The sequence below is a fragment of the Accipiter gentilis genome, chromosome 4, assembly GCF_929443795.1.
Source record: "Accipiter gentilis chromosome 4, bAccGen1.1, whole genome shotgun sequence".
NCBI lineage: Eukaryota > Metazoa > Chordata > Aves > Accipitriformes > Accipitridae > Astur > Astur gentilis.
This window is the reverse complement of record NC_064883.1, coordinates 38,786,184-38,805,938: the sequence shown is the minus strand read 5'-3', so window position 1 is coordinate 38,805,938 and position 19,755 is coordinate 38,786,184. Positions and strand designations below refer to the sequence as shown.

At 41.6% G+C, this 19,755-nt stretch overlaps 1 protein-coding gene across 1 annotated transcript in view; it reads right to left on the bottom strand.

The window, feature by feature from the left end:
- Positions 1–4,093: 4,093 nt before the first annotated feature.
- CNPY1 (canopy FGF signaling regulator 1) overlaps positions 4,094–19,755 on the bottom strand; it is a 75,578-nt gene continuing 59,916 nt past the window's right edge. The window contains 3 exon segments of the mRNA XM_049798928.1: positions 4,094–4,215; positions 8,529–8,625; positions 10,344–10,505. Coding sequence (XP_049654885.1) covers positions 4,094–4,215; positions 8,529–8,625; positions 10,344–10,505 — 381 coding nt within the window.

Here is a 19,755-nt window from a genome sequence, read left to right as displayed (position 1 = left end):
TTGGTCTTGCCCATTCAGGATCTTGCTTCATCCATTTTTGGTTCCTCAGTGAAATGAAGTTGGTGACTTCAACTCATTCAGCATAAGCCACATTTGAAATAAAATCTGTCACCAGGAAAGTGCTCTTTGCCTGGTATATTTGGCACGGAAAATGAAATAAACCATTTTAAACAGAATGTAATAATAGTCCTCATGAACTGGGGACCCCCAGTCTACCTAGGTCAAATGTAACAGCTGTATCCCAAGTCAACAGACCAAACAAGGATCTGGTCCTTCTTTCCTAGAATGACCTTTACATTTCTGTTGCATTGATAAAAGGCTCAATCATGCCTTTGGATATGTCTCTGACTTCACCAGAGTAAGGTGAGATAAATAAGGGAAAAAAAGCAGGGCCTGAAGTCAGGACATATTTCTCTGATTTTCCACGTAGGTTTTGAGATGTTCATCTTGTGGAGGCAACTGAGGAGACCAGCTGAGGACAGCTATGTAAATATCTGGATAGATGGGATCCCAAGCCGTTCATGTCATGTCATATCATATCATATCATATATCATATCATATCATATCATATCATATCATTTTACCTAGTCTGCTAACTCACAGAAGATAAAAGGCATGAATCCTTTTTCCGACAGAGCACTTCTTACTGAACCCAGGATGAGATTGGCTTCACAAAGGGCCTCACAAATTTTAAGTTTGCTTCTCAGTATCTGCTTCAATAAAGCCACAACAAAACAATCTGAGTATTTATCCCAAAGATAAATACCCCAGGCTGCTGACAGTACCTATCAGATGTGGTCCACTACAGCATTGCTCCAGTTGTACCCAAGTTACACCAGGATAAGACTGGGGTGATACAGGGATGAGTCTGGCCCCTATCTTATCACTAATGCAAAAAGGAACAGATACAAAAATCCTCTGGTAGTTTTTGACTGTGAAATTCAAAGGCAGAATGCAAATGTGCAAATTATAGCTTAAAGAAAGACTTTTCTTCGGAGGGCCGTATATCAACACTATCATCTAGTTGTGTTTTCTCAGCGTAAACCACACTAACCTCAGTGGTTGAATGCACTCATTGAGCATGGCACGAAAGGACTTATGGCTCAGTAAAACAACCCAGGCAGGTAGTCAGGAGCTCTTTCATATCATGATTGTGATCAATTTTGAGGGCATATCAAATAAAATACAAGACAGCACTAAAATTTTAAAAAGACAGAAAAGAAAACTCTAACATACCCGCCTGAAATAATTTACCAGTCACTGTTACAGAAAGCACAGAAGTTCCCTGTAATTGTATAAAAAAAAGGAAAAAAAAATCCCACAAATTACTCTCTATTGCCATCTTGGTGTGTTTATTTTGATCTTTTGATAATGGTCGGGTGCTTGCACTATGCTGTTCTCCTGGATAATCAATTTTCTTTGTTGCTTTTATGGGTTTTTCATGTTGAATGATAAAAAGACGATGCTGGAGAGAGGGAATAAAATTTTAAATTTGGGGAAAAAAAAGATATGATTACAAATAAGGTGAAAATTAACTAGAATTTAAAATAGCTGCACAGATTCTCAGCACCTGTGTTCCTTGTATGCGACCTGGTAATATAACTTTTTTAAACACACTTTGAGCCAAATCTGTCTTTTCTGTCCACTCAAAAATCAGCAGATTTCACAGAATGGAAATAGGAGGGCAATCCAAACCTATCCCATTAATTTAATATGTGTATGTATTAGTTTTATATATAATGTATAAGAAAGATTTTCCTGCTCTCGGACTTTAAATGGAGCCAGCTGACTGTAGGTTTTGCATATGAGGTGAGCTCAGTATCCATACTGAAGACCCCACCTCGGCATAAATTGCCCATTTGGAAGCAGAATGAAGTAGAGAGAGAGTTCAAATATTTGAAAGCTTCTTTAAAAATCGGTGTTTACATACACAGGAAAGAAAGTTTTGAATCGGATTAAGTGTGAAGAAAGTCTTCCTTAAATACTGAAGGCATTTCCATTTTATATAATATAGCTGCTCCACGATACTCAAATTATAACTTTGACAAAGTATTCTGCAAAATTGGTCTGACAGTAGGATATGGCAGAAAATATTCCATCCTGAGCAAAAACTTAAGTGTCTTTTTAAAAACACTAAACCAGACAACAAATACTTGTGTAACAGATTTAGGGGACCAGATGTTAAACTGTTGTAAATCAGTATTGCTCTAATGGGTTCTGTGAAGCTCCAACAATTTATACTCACTGAGGGATGGACTATGTTATTGTTGAAATATTTAACATTACAAATATTGTAAAAATCTACAAATAAACTTTAAAATTACGTGACACATATTAACAGATTTTTAATCAGTGTGGGGCTTTTTTTTGCCACAAATGATTCATCGTTTTATATTCTTCAGTAGTTACTCAATCTGCAGTAAAAGTGACATATATAATTTTAGAATCCTTTTTTTGGTTACAAACCTTACTTTTTCTCTAAATATTTTACTGCTTTGAATGAACTATCCTTGTTACCTTAAACCCATGGTTAAGTAGTTAAAGTCTGTTTAAACAGTGCTTTCATAGAGTATTGGAGCCTGAAGCAGATATTCTCCCACTTTATCTTCTGGGGACACAGTGACAACCTGAAGTAAGTCCCAGCTCTGGGTGAGATTTATGACCGAATATTTTATACTGATTAATAAATATTTTGGACCAACCCCCCCCCCCCCCCCCAGTGATGAAAGGCATAAGCCCTGCCGGAAATATTTTGATGTTTTTTTGACATTTCTTCAGCAAGAAAGCTTTAATTTAAAAAAGTTATTACACTAGTGGTGCTCAGGTTGAGTGAACATTTATATTGGGATCAGTAGGACTTTGATATGGAAATTTTAAAGGAATGGCTTGTTTTAAAGAAACTACACACATTCCACTACGTTATTTCACCTTTAAAAGGAGAAATATTTGGAAAGTTTCCCGTCGCCATCTCAACAGCAGCAATACAAACTTAGCAGCTCTTAGCTATAAACTCTAAACTATTTCTGTTATGGAAATACAGATGAATTGACCATCTGGTAAAACAAACACATGAATTTGAAAAAATAATAGGTTTATTGAAATTATCTTGGTTATCTTTTTCTGCTGGAGCAGGAGGCTCAGTTTTTACAGACTCTAACTTTTACAATCAGATGTTGATTTTGTGAAAATCAGCACAACTGAGATGAATACCTTGGGGTAAATAAAAACCTGAACACAGAAATAAGGTCAAATAGCCAGTTATCCCTTAAACTCCACTTTCTCACCAAAACCTCTGCACATTCATTTCAAAATACTTTAATAGAAAACCACTTAAAATGAAAAAAAAAAAAAAAAAAAAAAAGACTAGGGAATGTGGGCACATTGAAAGTTAAAAGTAGAAAATACGGGAGATATTACAATGGCAAGAAATGATTTTACAAGGAAAAAAATGGTGTTTTCATCTTACTTTACTCTGTAAAATGAGGAGCTGATCTCTTCTCTAACCCTGTGCAAGCAGCAGCCGCTGCACAGGCGCCTAAGGAAGGAAAAGTTGGCTGTGATTTACTTATGTCCTGAACAGTAACACTTTGCTAAAAGTACCTATTTCTTTAATAAAAGATATCTCTTTTTCAAACTAGAAAAGACAGGTTTTCTTCTTGAAGCATGTCCACCACTGGAAGTGTTAAGCTGAAAATTAAAGCACGTTCCACTACTTTTGCCCAATAAATCAGGAAGAAGGCACAGTTTGAGGCATAACCATGACACAATGATAGCAAGTCAGGCTTCTTTAGATATACTCTTTGAAACAGAGCAAGAAGAATTTTTGTAAAACTAGAGTAAAGCAATCTATTCTCAACTCCCATCCTCAAATGTGTTAAATAATTCAGGGTCTGACTCTTCCCTTCCAAGGCACAAACACGACCCCCGCATCCCCACGCAAGGTGGCATTTTTGCAGAGCCCCGAAAACTCTGGCTCATTTTAATTGAAAAAATATCCCACGACGCCGGGGTCTCTAATGATTTTCACATCACAAACCCACAGTTTATGGGGAAATAGTTACTAGAAACCCAAGCCAGGAACTGCCCAAGCCCTCACAGTGAGCCTGCTGCTGCCCAGGTGGGTTTCACATCTGGCTTTGGGCACTTGCTGGTGCAGCCTTGGATGGGGTTGGCCATGGATTGACTTTGGAGAACAGACCCCAGCATATTGCACCCTAAGAAAAATTTAACAACAGCAGTAAACATAGAAAATATCCCATCTCACTCTCCAGAGGGTCTCACATTAGCGTTTAAATTCACTTTCCCTTGTCTTCCCAGTATAATCTTATAGCTGCAGCTAAAATCTGTGGGTTTTTTAATCAAACGTGGTATTTTAAAACAAGGAGTGTCACGGCCCAGTTCTTTAATAAACCCCACTGATATGGATCCTTCAATCCCTTGTAGCGTTCAGGGAAATCTGTGCTCACAGATCCTATTGCAGGGCAGGGGACTCAAAGGCTAATCTCTCTCTATACTGTTCTTTTTCCTAGTTGCATGGGGAGAAAAATGTGAGAAAATATGTAATTCCTGGGTGCTGTGGCAGCATTAAACCTCAGCTTCGTACCCCATATATTGACTTTATTAACAGTAATCTTGCAGAGGGTATTAAGGTAAATGGTAAATGGTTTAATGGCAGTTTAATATTCTGCACATACCCATAACAGACATTTTAGTTGCTTTTAATTGATGTAGCTGCTAGCTTTGTTAAACTCTCCAGGAGAGTAGTTCTCACTGGGAACGAACCTCCTAGAAAGTATCAGTTTGCAAAAACACAATAGTTCGAGCGATAATTGTGCAGAAAAAGACTTCTGGATTTCTTTGCAGTTGAATAAGAGCGTTTTGTTTCACTTTTGTATAACTCAACATCGGGTGCCTAAATTATAGTCAAACTTTCCAAAGAGCTAAATAAAGCAATACAGGGGTTAAGTCGCTTTTAAGATAAAACGGGGACTGGAAGATTTTAGCCAAACAGAACACTTTTATAGCTGTGAGCACATTAGGAAAAAAAAAAAAAAAAAGAAGTAGCAGAAGTCCTGGTGTTACTTAAACAGTAGCTTTCAGTGCTCATAAAAGATGCGGTATTAAATTATTTTCCACTTATAAATCAACTGGCTGTGGTCTATACATTAGCACAAGCTTTAGCTGGTTTTTGGCTTCTTACTTGTCTTCGCATAACTCCATCTAACCCCGAATGAAACGCTGCTGGCATGGTACTGAACCCCAACTATCGCAACTCAAAATATATATAAACCCAGAAAGAACACACAGAAAATGATTGCAATCGGCAAAAAAAATTAAAGGGCTCTGCAATTAAAAACCCCTCTATTATTCCATTGGTCCAACCGGGAACCGCACCTCCTGTCTGGGGGGGATAAAAAAAAAACGGGGGTAATCTCCTTGAAAATTAACTTTTAGATTTTTTTTTTTTAAGCTTGTAAAAATAGTAGAGGATCTGAAGGTGTGTCTCAGCAGGTTTTGCCTGCCTGTCTAGCGCTGAGACTTTTTGCGTGATCAAAGAATACATGACAGCAAACGGATCTATGCTTGTAAATATCAAACGGTTTGATCATACTAAAAGACTTTATTGAAGTTTCCCACTTTTTAATCAAACAAGAAACATCCACCTCCAGTAGCCATAAAAAAAGGTCTGATATGATATTAGAATAAAAAAAAAGTACTAAACATGACTTACGGATAAGGGGTTTTCTTCCTATAATATGGGACTTCCATTAATGTCACGTTTGTAGACTGAAAGGAAACTGCAACACTTATTATTTTACCATGGCACAGTATAAAAAGGGTTTGATTACACCAATATTAATAAGTCTGCAACGGGCCACAAGAAATAAGGCATGTTCACATACACAGCCTTTAAAACAGAATTAAAAGCATAATAATGAAATGAATACATCACTGACTTGTTTTGGTTTTTTTCCCCCCTGCTTTATGATGAAATCCACAGCATCAAAATCTGCAACTGGCCCGTGGAGAGGTTTTCTATACTATTTCTGTCACTTAGTATGATAATTCCTCCTCCCCCCCCCCAAAAAAAAAGTTAAAAATGCCATTCTGAATGAACACATGGAGCTCTGAATAAAAAGAGCCAATAATTTACAGTAAGACGATAAGAGTGTAATATTGCTTTAATATAATGTATTAATGAAAATTGCCATTCTAAAATAGATAAGACTTAATAATATAACTCTCATTGTGTTCTGTGAGTTGGAGGCTTTGGTAAGTTATATGTTAGTGCTGTGTGGCTGGCGAGAATCCTGACACAATTTCGAAGACTCGCCATTTCCAATGCCATTGGAGCCTGAATTTATTTTCCCTGGAAAAACCCAGGCAGGCACTTTCCTGCTCTGTCAGGTATTACTGTGCTCCTCTGCCAGCTCCTGCCTGTTGCAGAGTTCATGGAAACATGTTTTCATTATTTGTAATGAAATTTAATAAATTTATTTTCATCCCACTTTATACATAGAGCGAAGTAGCTTAAAAAAAAAAGGTCTCTGTGCCTTTTTTTTCATATTTATTCTTTAACATACTGACATTTTTTAAATGGGCGATGGAGTGATACAGGGAATGGCGTATTAATTTCTTGCCCTTATTTTTATGCCAGGATAGCTCAATCGCTCTGTAGTGTTCCTGCCACTTTTGAGAGCATCTTATATTTGCAACGATGAGGGCTTACACTTCTCTTTATTAAATGGCAGCTTGTTTATCTGTGCTAATTGCCAGGAAGAAAACGAAACTTCTTTCCTCTCTGCGGACCACTATTTATAGTTAGGAAGAGCAGCCCTGCACAAATGCAGAGTGGTATTTGCGTGAATGAGGCTAACGTGCAGTTACAGCAATCTCTTCTGTCAGAAGCGAGAAAATTATTTTGTTGAGGTGAGAAGGCTGGATGAGCACACAGTGTGGGTTTTAAACCCAAAATGTGATTTCAAAGGGAAAAAAAAGCACTTTTGAGCAGGTCCATGGGAAAAAAAAAAAAGAGACATTTTTAACAATGCGAGCTTTGATATCAATATTTTGCATGCACCTTTGGCAAATATTTTTGTAGTATTACTGAAGATGCACAAAACTGCAATTTGTTCTCCAAAAGGGTTAGGGGCTGCAATGAGGGCACCCAAGGAGGAGAGGGGATTTATCCCAATCTCCTCCTCTCTGAGAAAATCTCTCTGGAAGAAGTTGATTTTTCTACATTATCCCATGGAGCCTTCTGGGTTATGTTTCTGAAATGCCCAGGAAGTTTTTCTGTACAAGTCCTGCTACCAGAAATCCTGCCGTCCATTTTGGAGGAAGTACGTTGTTTTCAAAATAATCTGCTACTCGGTGTGTCTGCTCTTCTGGCACAACAGAGAGTAGCTCTGTTATGGCAGATATGACAAATAAGAAATGTTTGTAAAAAAAATCAAACCTGTCCTGGAAAGTTTATTTTTTTGGAATTATTTGTCCACACAGAACTTTGTGTCGTCACAGATGGAGTTCTCCAGTGCTCTGTGCTATGCTTTTTGAATAAGTATTAAAAATACGCTGATGCTTTAAAGTACATAAACTTATTTCTATGAACTTCTAGTGAGTCAGCTTTCACCAACTCCTAGTACTTTTTATGGGCTCTATTTCTTACATCCCAAATAATGCTTACAGCCTTTAAATCTCAAAACACACACCAATACACACAGGCGTTGATTCCGAGATCAATATTTTCATGCATATTCTATCACTAAAGGCAGCATGTTGAGGAAGGATAATCCAACTTCATTTATAATCTCATAGTACTTAGTGCCTTAAGTGATGTGCTTTTTAGATTCAGAAATGTAAATAAAAGTTAAAAAAACCAACACTGAAAACGAGGGCAACAAATGGAAGGCTTTAAATAAGCTATAATTAATTTTTGCAAGCATTTCCTTACTTCGTCAGGACTGAAAAGAGGCCTTACTTGAAATTATACATTTTACAGAGAAAGAAAACATTTATCAAATACATCCTCCCTAGCAGGTGATGGGGCAGTGGGCTGGCCAGCCCCTCTAAGGACAGCTCTTGTCTGATGGCAACGAAGAGTTCATCTAAAAATGAACGGCACATTTCTAAAGCTGCACTCTCATGGCTCGCAGTTCTGCTTAGTGGCCACAATTAGCAATTAAACGGGAGAAACAAATCCCTGTATTTTGTTGCAAGAGGGTTAGTTTCATTTCTGACTTGGAAATGACAGCGCAGACACATAAGGAGCAAAAAATCATGTAACACCAGGAGGAAAACACACCGCGTTAGCTGGGATGCTCAAATTATGCTGCATTAATATGCACGAAAGAATTAAAAAGAATTAAAAGCCTTTAAAAAAAGGGATGTTTTTTAAAAAGTCATGTAGTGTCATTGCTTATTCAACAACAGCCCACTTCTCCTCCAAAGCAGTACGCTGGGTTTGAAAAAAAAACCCAACCCCACACCGCTGTAGAGAGAGCACATGTTACATCAGACACAGTACCTGATTTTTCACTGCACAGCTTGTCAGCTAGATAGTCTGCCTCTTGGGCGATAAGTGAGAATATTTCATCTTCATACTCTTCTACGATACTTTCCCACTGTAAGGATGAAAAAAAGGAGGATACTCGTACTGTGCTTTTTTTTTTTTTTTTTTTTTTTTTTTAGCTAGAAAGAAGCAAGGCGGTTGCGACGCTGCGGCGAGGAGCCCCCCGCTCGCTCCGCTCTCCCTGCCCTATGCAGCGCGGGGATGAATGGGCGCTGCCCGAGAATTAATGCTACCAAATATTACTTAAACTTTATGCCCAGCCTCACTCTTGTTTCAAATCCACATTCACGGGTTGGGGGGGAAAACCCCTCCAAAAGGCATTTCACTTGGTTAGCCACCCCCCCCCCCCCCCCCCCTTTCAACATGGACTCAGGGAGGAGGCACTTGAAATTTAAATAAAGCAAGCCCATTTTGTATTCTGATATTAGCGGTCACGACGTGCAATAAATACAGCTCCCTGACCATGCAGATGCAGCTCTGATTTCACTTCAGATAGAGCAGTCCACAGCAAGGAACCGCCGAGTCCCCCCCGCCCCAGGATTTAGGGAGCTGCTGGTAATTCACCTCAGTGCCACAAAATGGGTCTCTGACCCCCCGGGAAGGACGGAGGAGCACAGCTCCGAGGGGGTGCACCGTCCAGCCTGGCGTTTGGTACCTTTTAGGAAGCCTGGGTGTATATTAAGAGGGAATTCCTGTCCCCAAATCTCCAGACTTCGCCCCATAAACAAGGAGAAGCCCTTTAATGTGGGTAGAGAAAAAACCATACTGAAATAAAACCTGCTCGCTGGAAGTCGTGCTCAGTACACACGCAAAAAAAGGCCCTTTGCTGCGCTTTGCTAAAAAAATCAAACCAATATCTGCCAGGACGTGCAATGAGCCCGAGCTGCCGGTGACCGAGGCAGAGCTGCTGCCTCCGCTCCTGGCCGGGAGCTCCGGCCCTCCGAGCGTGCACGCCGGCTCTCTCGCCTGCCTCTTTCAAGTCTCCAACTGCTTGAAAGGCCACGGCCAGCACAACCCCATGGTTTTTTTGGGGGTCTTTCCCCCCCCCCCCCCCACTTTCCATTTAGAGCTAAAAAAAAAAAAAAAAAGAGCCCAAAAGCATTACAAAAAAATTAAAATACGTATTTGAGGAAGGTGCTGGCATGAAGCCAGGCAGAGCACCTCAGTGTTTTTAGCAGAATTAGCTGAGAAAAATCCATCCCTACGCCACGAGGCCTAAGAAAAAAAAGATGACATCCCTTCTCTCCTCCCCTAATTTGTCCATAAATACCTGAAACTACTTTAGTTGCAATCTGGATTTTTAGCCACTAGTACAATTCCCTTATTTCCTGCACATAAATCAACAGTGATATTTTTTCTGGGAAATGCTGATTTATATTTAATCACTTAGAAAAAAATTCCCCAAGTAAAATGTAGTTTTGAACTGTTGGAGTTTAGGAAATATGTAACGCATAAAGCATCTGGTATAATCCGTGGGTTACTTCTGCAAGTGACGTGCCTTTTGTAAATGCTTTATTCATATTTATGAAGCCCTAAATAGATCCGAATACGTTTCTAAATAATGTTATAAAGCATCTGACAAAACGCAGTGTTATCACCAAATGCTCAGCCGGTTTCTGTGAGTAGCCAGTACGGAGTATGTTAAAATATGGCAAAAATCTTAAAGCAAGGCACGATCTGCATGAATTTCCTAATGAGGAGAAAGAGTGGGCACACTGACACAGCTTTTGCTGGAAAATAAAAGGTTACTCATTTGTTATGTTGGCTTACGGCAAATTTCAAAGGTTTGTAAGCATCAGATTAAACCTGGATTTCTTTTTTTTTTTAAAGTCTGCATAGATTTTTCTCTTCTTGCCTAGGAGCAAACCTCTCCCGTCTCCTTTCCTGTCCCAAGAACTCCGCTAAGTTGCTCTCTGACTTTGCCAAAGGAACCTCACGGAGGCAAAAATTGATTTTTGTTGCTTATTACATCACCCCCCCCACACACACACACTTCATACAGATAATGCCTACTCAGGTCGCGGAAAGAGAAAAAGAGCATCCCCCTCGCTATGTAGAGCTGTTGACACATTACATTACACACGTAATTAAAAACGTCAGCTCGAGCTAAGGTGAACCTGCGCAGACCCTGCCGGCTGACACCCAACGCGCCCCTCGCGCCCCTCGCCCTCCTCCAGAAGCCGGCCGCCCCTTGGAAACCTCCCGGCAGCCCGAAGAGACCGCAGCGAAGGGAGACGGCCGCCGGCGGCGGGGGTTTCGGGCCATGAAAGCCCTTGGCGCTCCAGCCACTTGTTTCTCTAGTTGAAGCAGAGTTTGCCAAAGTCCCGGGCTTTCAGTTGTTGCTCTGTCTTTTAGCCGCTGCTCGCCAGCTCAGATGCAGCTGTTTAATACCTCCCAGGGGTTTTGTGCGGAAAATAATAGCTTACAAAACCTAGCTTCTCCCAGGTTCTACTATTTCAGCTTTATTTCCGAACAGCTGGTCCGTGTCTTTGTCCATCCCCTTCCCTCCCGGCCGCGGCGAGAATTCGGCAGGAAACCTCCGGCCGCTACCTACGCCCCGAGAGCCACCGCCGCTGGCGGTGGGGGTCAAAGAGCAACCCTCGCCCTTGGAAACGGGGACAAAAAAAAAAAAAACCAACCCACAACAAAAAAAACCCCAAACCCCAAACTTCGCGCCCCGTCTAGACAGGTCAAGGTGCAAGATGCTCCTCTCCCTGTTGCGTCTTCCGGAAAGGGGCGTGAACCGGAGCCAAGTGCACAGCAAACACCCGCGCCGCATCCCTGCCCCTTTAGAAGACTTCTTTTTTTTTTTTTTTTTTTTTTTTTTTTTCCCTTCTTCTTCTTTTTCTCTCCACCCTCTGCTGATCAAAGTAGGAAGTTTTCATGACAACCATAGTCAAAGGGCCTGCATCGCAAATGAACTCGATTTCGGCGATGTTGATATATCCCGGCTCCATTGTCTCTTTTCAGACACAGTATGAACCCTTCCGGTCTCAATGATTACATTACAGAAGGACTTTCACATGTGGGCTTCATTTGCACAAAGGGGTTGCCTTGCTTCACCACCATCTGGCCACAAATCAGATAAATAAAGGCAGGAGAATTAAAATTAAAGCTTAGAGGGTTTTTTTTTTCCTCTCTCTCTCTCTCTCTCTCTCTCTCCCCCTTCGTCTTCTTCTTGCGCCCGGGCCCATTATGAAATCCCTCCCTCCCCCAGTTGCATACGGATGGGGAGTCTACTTTTTATGAAACCTGGGAAAAGCAAAAAAGTGCCTGCAAAAAAAGAAAAGACACACACACACACACAAAAAAGACAAGTCTGGGAAAAGCAAAAAAGTGCCTAAAAAAAAAAAAGGACTGCCATCTTTCACTCCCAACCCTGTTTGTAGGGCAGTGTAACCTATTTTACAGTAAAGACAGGCTCATACAAAACCGCATTTTGCTATTAAAAGTCCATCTCATCCACTGGGACGTAAATATTTTTTTTTTTTTCAGGAAAACACAACGTCCCACAGGCTGGAAAAAAAAAAAGCTGGTGGCGGTGGAAGGCGGCGGCAGAAGTGGGGTTTGAAACTTGTGCTCCAAACTCTGCTGCTGCTTCCTCCCGCCGGGGCGGGGAGTGCAGAGGCTCAGGTGGAGCTCAGACACAGAGCAAGCACTTTCCCCCCCTCCCGAAAAAAAAAAGAAATACATGGCAGTTTCTGCAGGTAGAAAATAAAATAACCTGCCAACGCGGGAGGAAGGTTTTACAGCCCTTACGACAGAAGGTGAGATTCAACCTCACAATCTAATTTCAGCCCTGGCATCGCTTCTATTGAGGTCAGTGTTGCTCCGGGAGGGATTTTTTTTTTTTTTGCAATTTGATTGCTATAGCAATAAATTGCACTAAATTTCATCCCCCTTTTAAGCTACTTCCAGGACAGTAACTTAAGTCAGCTGATGGGGAAAGCCACTTTTCATGGCTGTATTTCTTTACACATAGAGATATTATCATAAGTACAAGGGTTTTACTCTGCAAATACTGGGTAAAAAGATTTTTCCATGCCTATGCTCCAACCAATATTCAGGTGTGTAGTCACATCCCCTTCTGCCGCTCTGCAGCCCCTTCCCGTGGCTTCCCGGCTGTTTGGGAGCGCTGCGAGAGCGATGCCACAGAGTACCCTGCCCAAAGACAGGGCACGCATGTCTCCTGAACCTTAGCATGTGCAGCAAAGCCAAGAACTACCCTGGAGAAAATGCATCCAACCTCTGGAAAAAAACAAGAAAAAGAACCCTCAAAATCCATATGCCAAACCCCACAAATTTACAGAAATGGTTTTGCTGTGTGTGCTTTCTTGGGGATGCGCAAGAAAGTTTTTGTACATGCGCTGGCACCTACGCGATGTGGTTCAGGCAGAGCATGGCTTGTATTTAGCTTCATGTTTAGATTTGGGCTGTGTTCCCTTCTACCGTAATGAAAAGTATTTTAGAGATAGCAGGTAGCATATACGTAAAGAAGATGTATAAAAACATAAGAGCATAACCAACAGTTGGATTTACTCATTTTTTTGTTTCTCTTTAATAAATTACACATTGGATGCATAATGTCTGCATAACTTTGTCTTCTCTCATTTGTTTGGAGGCAGACTCACACTTTGGGTGGCAACTATTATTATATGAGCACATTTCTTGTAAATCCATGGATGCAGAAGCTGCCAAGATAATCTATTAATTCCTGTTGTCTATTTGTTGGGTTTTGCCTAGGGAAATTTTTGCAGAAATAAATGCAACTTGAATTTAAGGGAAGTATTTTTTGCTGAGCTGTGCTCTGCCTGGGCGTACAAGGCTCTAGGCAGTTGAGAGTGCTCTTTCTGAAAGTGTTTTAATAGTAAGAGAGGAATAAGTATTTGGACAAGTGGTGGAAAACTAAAGCCTTTCTTTCTATACTGTGAAGATTTTGAATAGTACTTGTCAATAAAGCAACTCCTATTGTAATTGTACCGGAGACATGGGCCTCCACCCCGAAAAAGCTGTCTCAGAGATACTAACCTCATTAAAATATGAATGAAAAGGCAGCCATCATTGTAATGGGAGAAAACCATTTACTTGGCAACAAACTTTATCTGCTATCTTTTGTAAAAATATAAATATGATATCCAGCAGATTTTTCATTACATTTGACAAGGAGGTTGATGAACACAGGGGGGGTTTTTTAAGTTTTCAAATAAGTCACAACATCTGATCCTTCCCTCCCTGCTTTTTCTACCGAGCATTTCAAAATGGGAAGCACCTTCAAATCATCTGAAATCTTTAAAAAAAGAAAAGAAAAAGAGGGCTTTGTTTCTTTGGGGCTTTTTTTTTAAGGTTGAAGGAAACTTTTGCGTTTATTTTTGGTTGTGTTCTGTTGTTTGTGGTTTTTTTTTTCCTCCAGAATATCTCATCCAATTTCAAAACAAAACAAGAGAATTCATTACGGAGTACTGTGACGACACCTTAATAACAGTCAATTATAGGGTGCTCAAATGCCTGTTCATTACTATGTCTCTGTTAATCTAGTCCTAAATTTCTTGCTTGATAGATACCACAACCAGCCAAGAATACAATTGCATTACGAAGTGCAATGAAAAATATACAAAATGTATCTGCAGGAAGTAGGCAGTTTCAAAATAACTGAGCTGTCAGTCAAACATTTGTCAAAACAATTAGACATATCTGGTCATTTTTTTTATAAAATATAGACAGACTTGGAATGGATAATAGGCGAAGCTTTAGGTTTAGATAGGAATTGTTTCAAAGACTTGGAAATAAGTCTTTTAAAATGTTTCATGTAGTTTAATCATTATCTTTTCATCCACAAAAGTGTTCAAATCATTTTTGATATTAGTTAAAAGTCAATATTTAGAAGTGAAAATTCAAACCTCCTTTGCTCTAGGCTAAAACAGGAGCAACATGAATGCTGAGCTACTCTAAAGGCTGATGGGATATATAATTAGCTATTATGTTAATTGAATCCACTGTGAGTTTGTTGTATGAGATTTCTTCATATAATATGCAAATAGCTTCGAAGGTTTAGTTTTATTAGACAATATAATTAGAAATCTTCTAAAGGAGTGAATTCTAATGAGGCATAATAAAGCTTTGTAAAATATCTGTTTGCTGGGTGAGCAGACCACCTGGGCTTAATCAACACCGGGAACTTTATTGTGTAATGGCATATTTTAAAGAAAGTTTAGGAATTTACCTTTCTAGGTCCATTCATCATAGCTTTATTTTAGAAGAAGGAGAGTTCATTTTAGCAAGGAAGGAGACGAAATTCTTGTAATAAGGAAGGAGGTGAAATTCCTGTAATCTGAGGGGAGGAAAGAACTTCAGAAATAAACAATTCGAATTCTGCTTATTTAAAAGAAAATAAAAATAAATTAAAAAACCCTCTCCCAGCTGTAGCGTCCGTTATGTGCACCTCGAGACGCTTAAAGTGAAACGTTACATGAGCAAAGTTAGCCATTATTCCTGCCATTAAATGCCTGCTTCAAGCAGATGTACATACTTTAGCTTCTGTAGTGTAACTAATCAGCGTAACTTCACTTTTGGTAAGATAGCCCAACATGTTAATATGTGGAATTAAGCACTCTCTTCTAAAGGAAGAAATTCACACCAGGGTAGTCCGGAGCCAGTCCCGAATTCCACCCTCGCATTCCGCTTGCTTTAAGACCACCACTAAAGACAAAGCTTAAACTATTTTAGTTAATGCCAGAATGTCAAAAATGTGTAATCTCTCGTCTAATTCGCCTTGTTCACACTTTAGACTGTGCCAAAGCTGCACTATTCCATCTTAATATTAATTGAAAATAATAAAGACAGGATACTTTGTGCTAATGTAGCATTCAGAGAAGGGCTTTTTTTTTTTTCCCCCATCAACAATAATCAGTAGCAACCCACTAAGAAAGAACCAGAAGCCCCGACTAAAGCTGCAGATTTAACCAAACCAAAACCGCGCAGTATCACGGCAAGTGCTGTGGCAGCCCCGTTGGGGAGGAGAGGCAGAAGACGACCCAGACTACAGCCAGGCATGGTGTCCGTGCAGCCAGGCTGCAGCTACCTGGAAAATGTTTCGTTTCTTTGTGCCATATCCAAATATCTCTGGTCCTACGCTTCACAGAGATACTCTCTGCAACGCCAAAAATCCAACACACCCAGACTTAATAAAGGTGGTATTGTGAATATGTTATGAACTTATCATGCCTCATATAATGTATTATAAAACTGTTGTACCTAGGTCTGGGTGGAGACCCAGCTGGTACAAGTAGACGTCCATTAATACTTCTCTGATCCATAGACTTAAAATCTGCAGCAGCAAGTGCTTGTTCCTCTGGATAATGAGGATCTCAGCACTGCAGAAAAGGATGACATTGTACACATCATTTTCAGCTGAAAAAAAAGTAAATCACTGAGTGTGTTTTCCCAAGTTCTGCTCTAAGCTGTTCAGAAGTTGTTTGCGAACTCTCAGAAATTTCCCCACTCCCCACCACCACTTGAAGAAACAAATAGTCAGTCAAAGCCAACCTTCCTCCCCAAATGTGAACTTTATTCACACTCCGGTTTTGTATTTCTTCCTTAGATTCAAAGCGTCTGGAGAAGATAGCCTGGAGCAGCCTTCAGAAATCAGGACCCTGCCCTGGAGAATTAGTGTCAGAAGAGGATGTTACCTGTTTGCCTTGCCTGCTATCCTCCCTTTATCCCCTAAGGGAACAAAACCAGGCGGATTCTGCCTAATGTTAATTAAACCACTCTGTTAATTAGAATTAAGGTGCTTTAGCAACAAGCAAACAAAGGGCCCTATTCCTCCCTTGCTCTGCAGGATGGACTCAAACGCGCTCAAACGCTGACCGGATAAACTCAGGAAGCAAAAAGAGGCTGAGGAGGAACCCACGTGCTTTGATCATCCTTCTCCCACCTCTTCCCCAGGCAAAACGAGCTCTCCTAACGAAGGGCTGGCTGCCTGCAAGGGATGCTGGATGCTGTTAAGAAAGGCTGACTAGGCAGAGAAACTGGGAACAACTCACGTACGTGACTGAGTCCCTAGCAAAGGAGAGAAAATACAAAAAAAAATTAAGTTTGGTAGTCTGCTGTGCTGGAGAAGGTTTAAGCGTTCAGTCCCATGGGCTACATACGGGTTAACGGACTCAATAGGCACCGAAGCAGGTGTTGAAACGCGACTGTCTGTGCTGTTGAGTTGGGCTTTGGCTTGAGCCAGCTCCTTGGAGGGGACAGCTGGGGAGGTCTGCAGGGTGAAGGGCTGAGGAGGTCAGGCTGGAGGTGAACACCCCATCTTGGAGCACACAGATGGACGCCACCCCTCGTCGGGAGGCCTCGGTGCTGGAGAACACGTTGTGGAGTTTCATTTAGGGAAAGCGAGCTAAGATGAAGTGCTGGCCGGCTGGGATTCCCACGGGATGCAGATCTGAGCTGAGTAACGGTGCATCCCCAGAGCCATCGGTTCCCAGCTGGGGGGGTGGCTCTTCCCACTGGTGACACCCTGCACCTCCTGAACCTCTTTTTCCATCCCCATGAACAGGTGAGTCAAAAGGGTTGCTACTCACCCGTGTTCAAAACAAAACAGCAGGTTCTTCTCATTGCTCTATTAAAGTTGTAATTTTAAAGCAGCAACATGCCTGTCAGGGGACAGGCTGTGACTACAGTGCAGGAAATAACACTGATAAAGGAAAACCCCGCTGGAAATTTTTAACTAGTCTTATACATGACAGTAGATAAAATTTTCTAATCCATGGACATTCTATGCTTCATAGATTTCCTTGTTAAAAGCTCAGAATTTCTCAGACTCCTCTGTCCTCCTCCCCCAGCACTCTCCGCTCAGAAAGGCAGGTCTGCAGTCTCCCCCCCGTGCTCCCCGGGGAAATCCAGCACATCCTCCACAGCCCTAAACCTGCACTGGGAATATCGCACGAGCCTCCATCCGCCGCTGCTGCTTGCACGCTTCCAGGGCAAGTAATGGGTGGCAGGTTTCAGCTACTTGACTGCAGCCTTCTAAGACCACCTATAGACTTAAGCCTGTTAAATTAACCTTAATACCTTCATTATTCCTCTGCTGGATGGTAACCATCTGGCCATGACTTCGCATTGCAGTTAACCTAGGCTCCTGCTTAGGTTTCAGCTGAAATCCCTGGGTTTTGCCCACACTGTCTGAGCACTGAGTCTGGGACCGGTTTAAGCTGCGCTATGTCTCCCCAGTGCCAGCAGGGATGTGGATCGATGAATCCCATCCCAGCTTACCCCAGAGCAGAAGCCGCCAACTCTGCCAACTTTACCGGCACATTGCTTATCCTCTGGCTCTCGTCCAGTGCCCAAACTCTTCCCTCCATGAGTACAAGGGGTTGGAAAAACATAAATGATGGTTCCTACATACTTTTATCTTGGCTTTTCTCTTTGCTTGGGGATGCAGTTCAAACAGTTTAATTTTCACGTAAAACACCATCTAATATGACATTAGTAGCGTGGATGCTGCCTACGCTAGAGCTGTGATAGCTCTCCAGTTTTCCTGAGGGGCCGGACTGCGGGTCTGCTCTGCCCACTCCATCCCCACTCTCTCCACATGTGTCTGAAACTCCTTACGTACCCCTGACGCCGGCACAGGGCCACTCCTCATGGCCTTATTTACTGTGCCCTCCCCTATGACGGGGTCATTTCTGTCCTCAAGGTCCCACGTGCGCATTTCCACTTGAACAAGGAATGATGAAACACATCGCACGGTCCTTGTGGACAGCAGCTTGGGGTGATATTGCTTGTCCTGAGTCAAGAGCAAGAGATTTTTTTTTCCTTTCCTATTCCTGGACAGACGGTAATACACCCTTTTGTTGTCCGAGAAAGCTCTTTCCAACTCTGTTAAGCCATCCCAGCCTAGTGGCACAAAGCGTTTGAGGAGAGGCCCATAAATTAGCAGACAAAAAAAAAAAAAAGGCTTACTAACAAAACGCAGACCTGGCTGGGTTGCCATGTGATTTTATCATATAATTTCTTTTTTATTTCTTAACAGAGCTTTCAGTTGCATGCTGCTTTGGTTTTCGAATGTCCAGCAAACAAGAAGTGAGCAGGAGGTATTGTTCAAAGATATTGCGGGGTCACAAAGTAATATAAAGCCATGGCAAATTGTCCATTTGAGGTGTATTTTAAAGCGTTGCACAGCATCCTGTTGTTCTCCACTTACAGGAAGCACTTCAAAGCATTCATCCTTTGACTTTAATGGAAGATAAGCATATACCTATATGCTTAACTATATGTGTCATATATATATGCTTAAATATATGTGCCGTGCTTGAAGAGGGTATCTAAGGGCGCTGGATCCAGAAGGTCCAGAAAAGCCTCACTCTGGTCTCTCAACACAAAATTGCTGTGAGTGTGCCCATCCTGATAAAGGACGTCCAGGTGTAGTTTAAGGCTACCTGAATGATGGATCAAGAGCAGATGAGATCCAGGTGAGCTCTACGCAGAGAAGAGCAATTGGCCGCCCAGGAGGTTTGCCTATTTTACACCAGATTTTCTATGGCAATGCACAGTCCCAGCCTAAGTCTTGTATGTTATAAATCAAAACTAGGGAGAGCAGCTTCAGGGCCCTGCTCCTCCCTCCTACTACAGACAGCTGTAGCTCACAAATCCGGGATGTTTGGGACGTGGAAAGGGAGCACTAAAGCCAGAGGCCCCCCCACTGCTCCTTGACGAGCCCCAACGAGCATCGCCAGCATCCCGGCAGCCGCGAGAAAGCCAGGTACTGCCTTTTCTTTCAGTCAGTCTGAACAAAAACAAGGGCATTTAGCCTTTGCGAAAGGTATTCCAGGAATGTTGAAGTTTTGGTGGTTTTTTTGCTTTTTCTTTCTCAAAAAAATCTATTGCAAACATTTAGAGCTGCCCTCCAACACATCTACCCTCATACCTGCCCAGGGGAAGCCAGCAGAAATTCATAACCTCACCTATGAGCAATCTAAACTAAGCTTCCCTACACAAAAAAAATTGACTCTGAGTAACTTAGCAGTGGTTAAAAGAGCCCCAGTTGCTAAATAAACATCACCAAGTAATTCTGCGCAGACTTATCAGCTATCGCTTACCAGAGGCAAAGGGGATTATCACCCCAGCTGGCAGGAGCGGCCGCCTCTCTGCTGCACTTACAGGTACCAAAGGTCAGCTTCTTCCA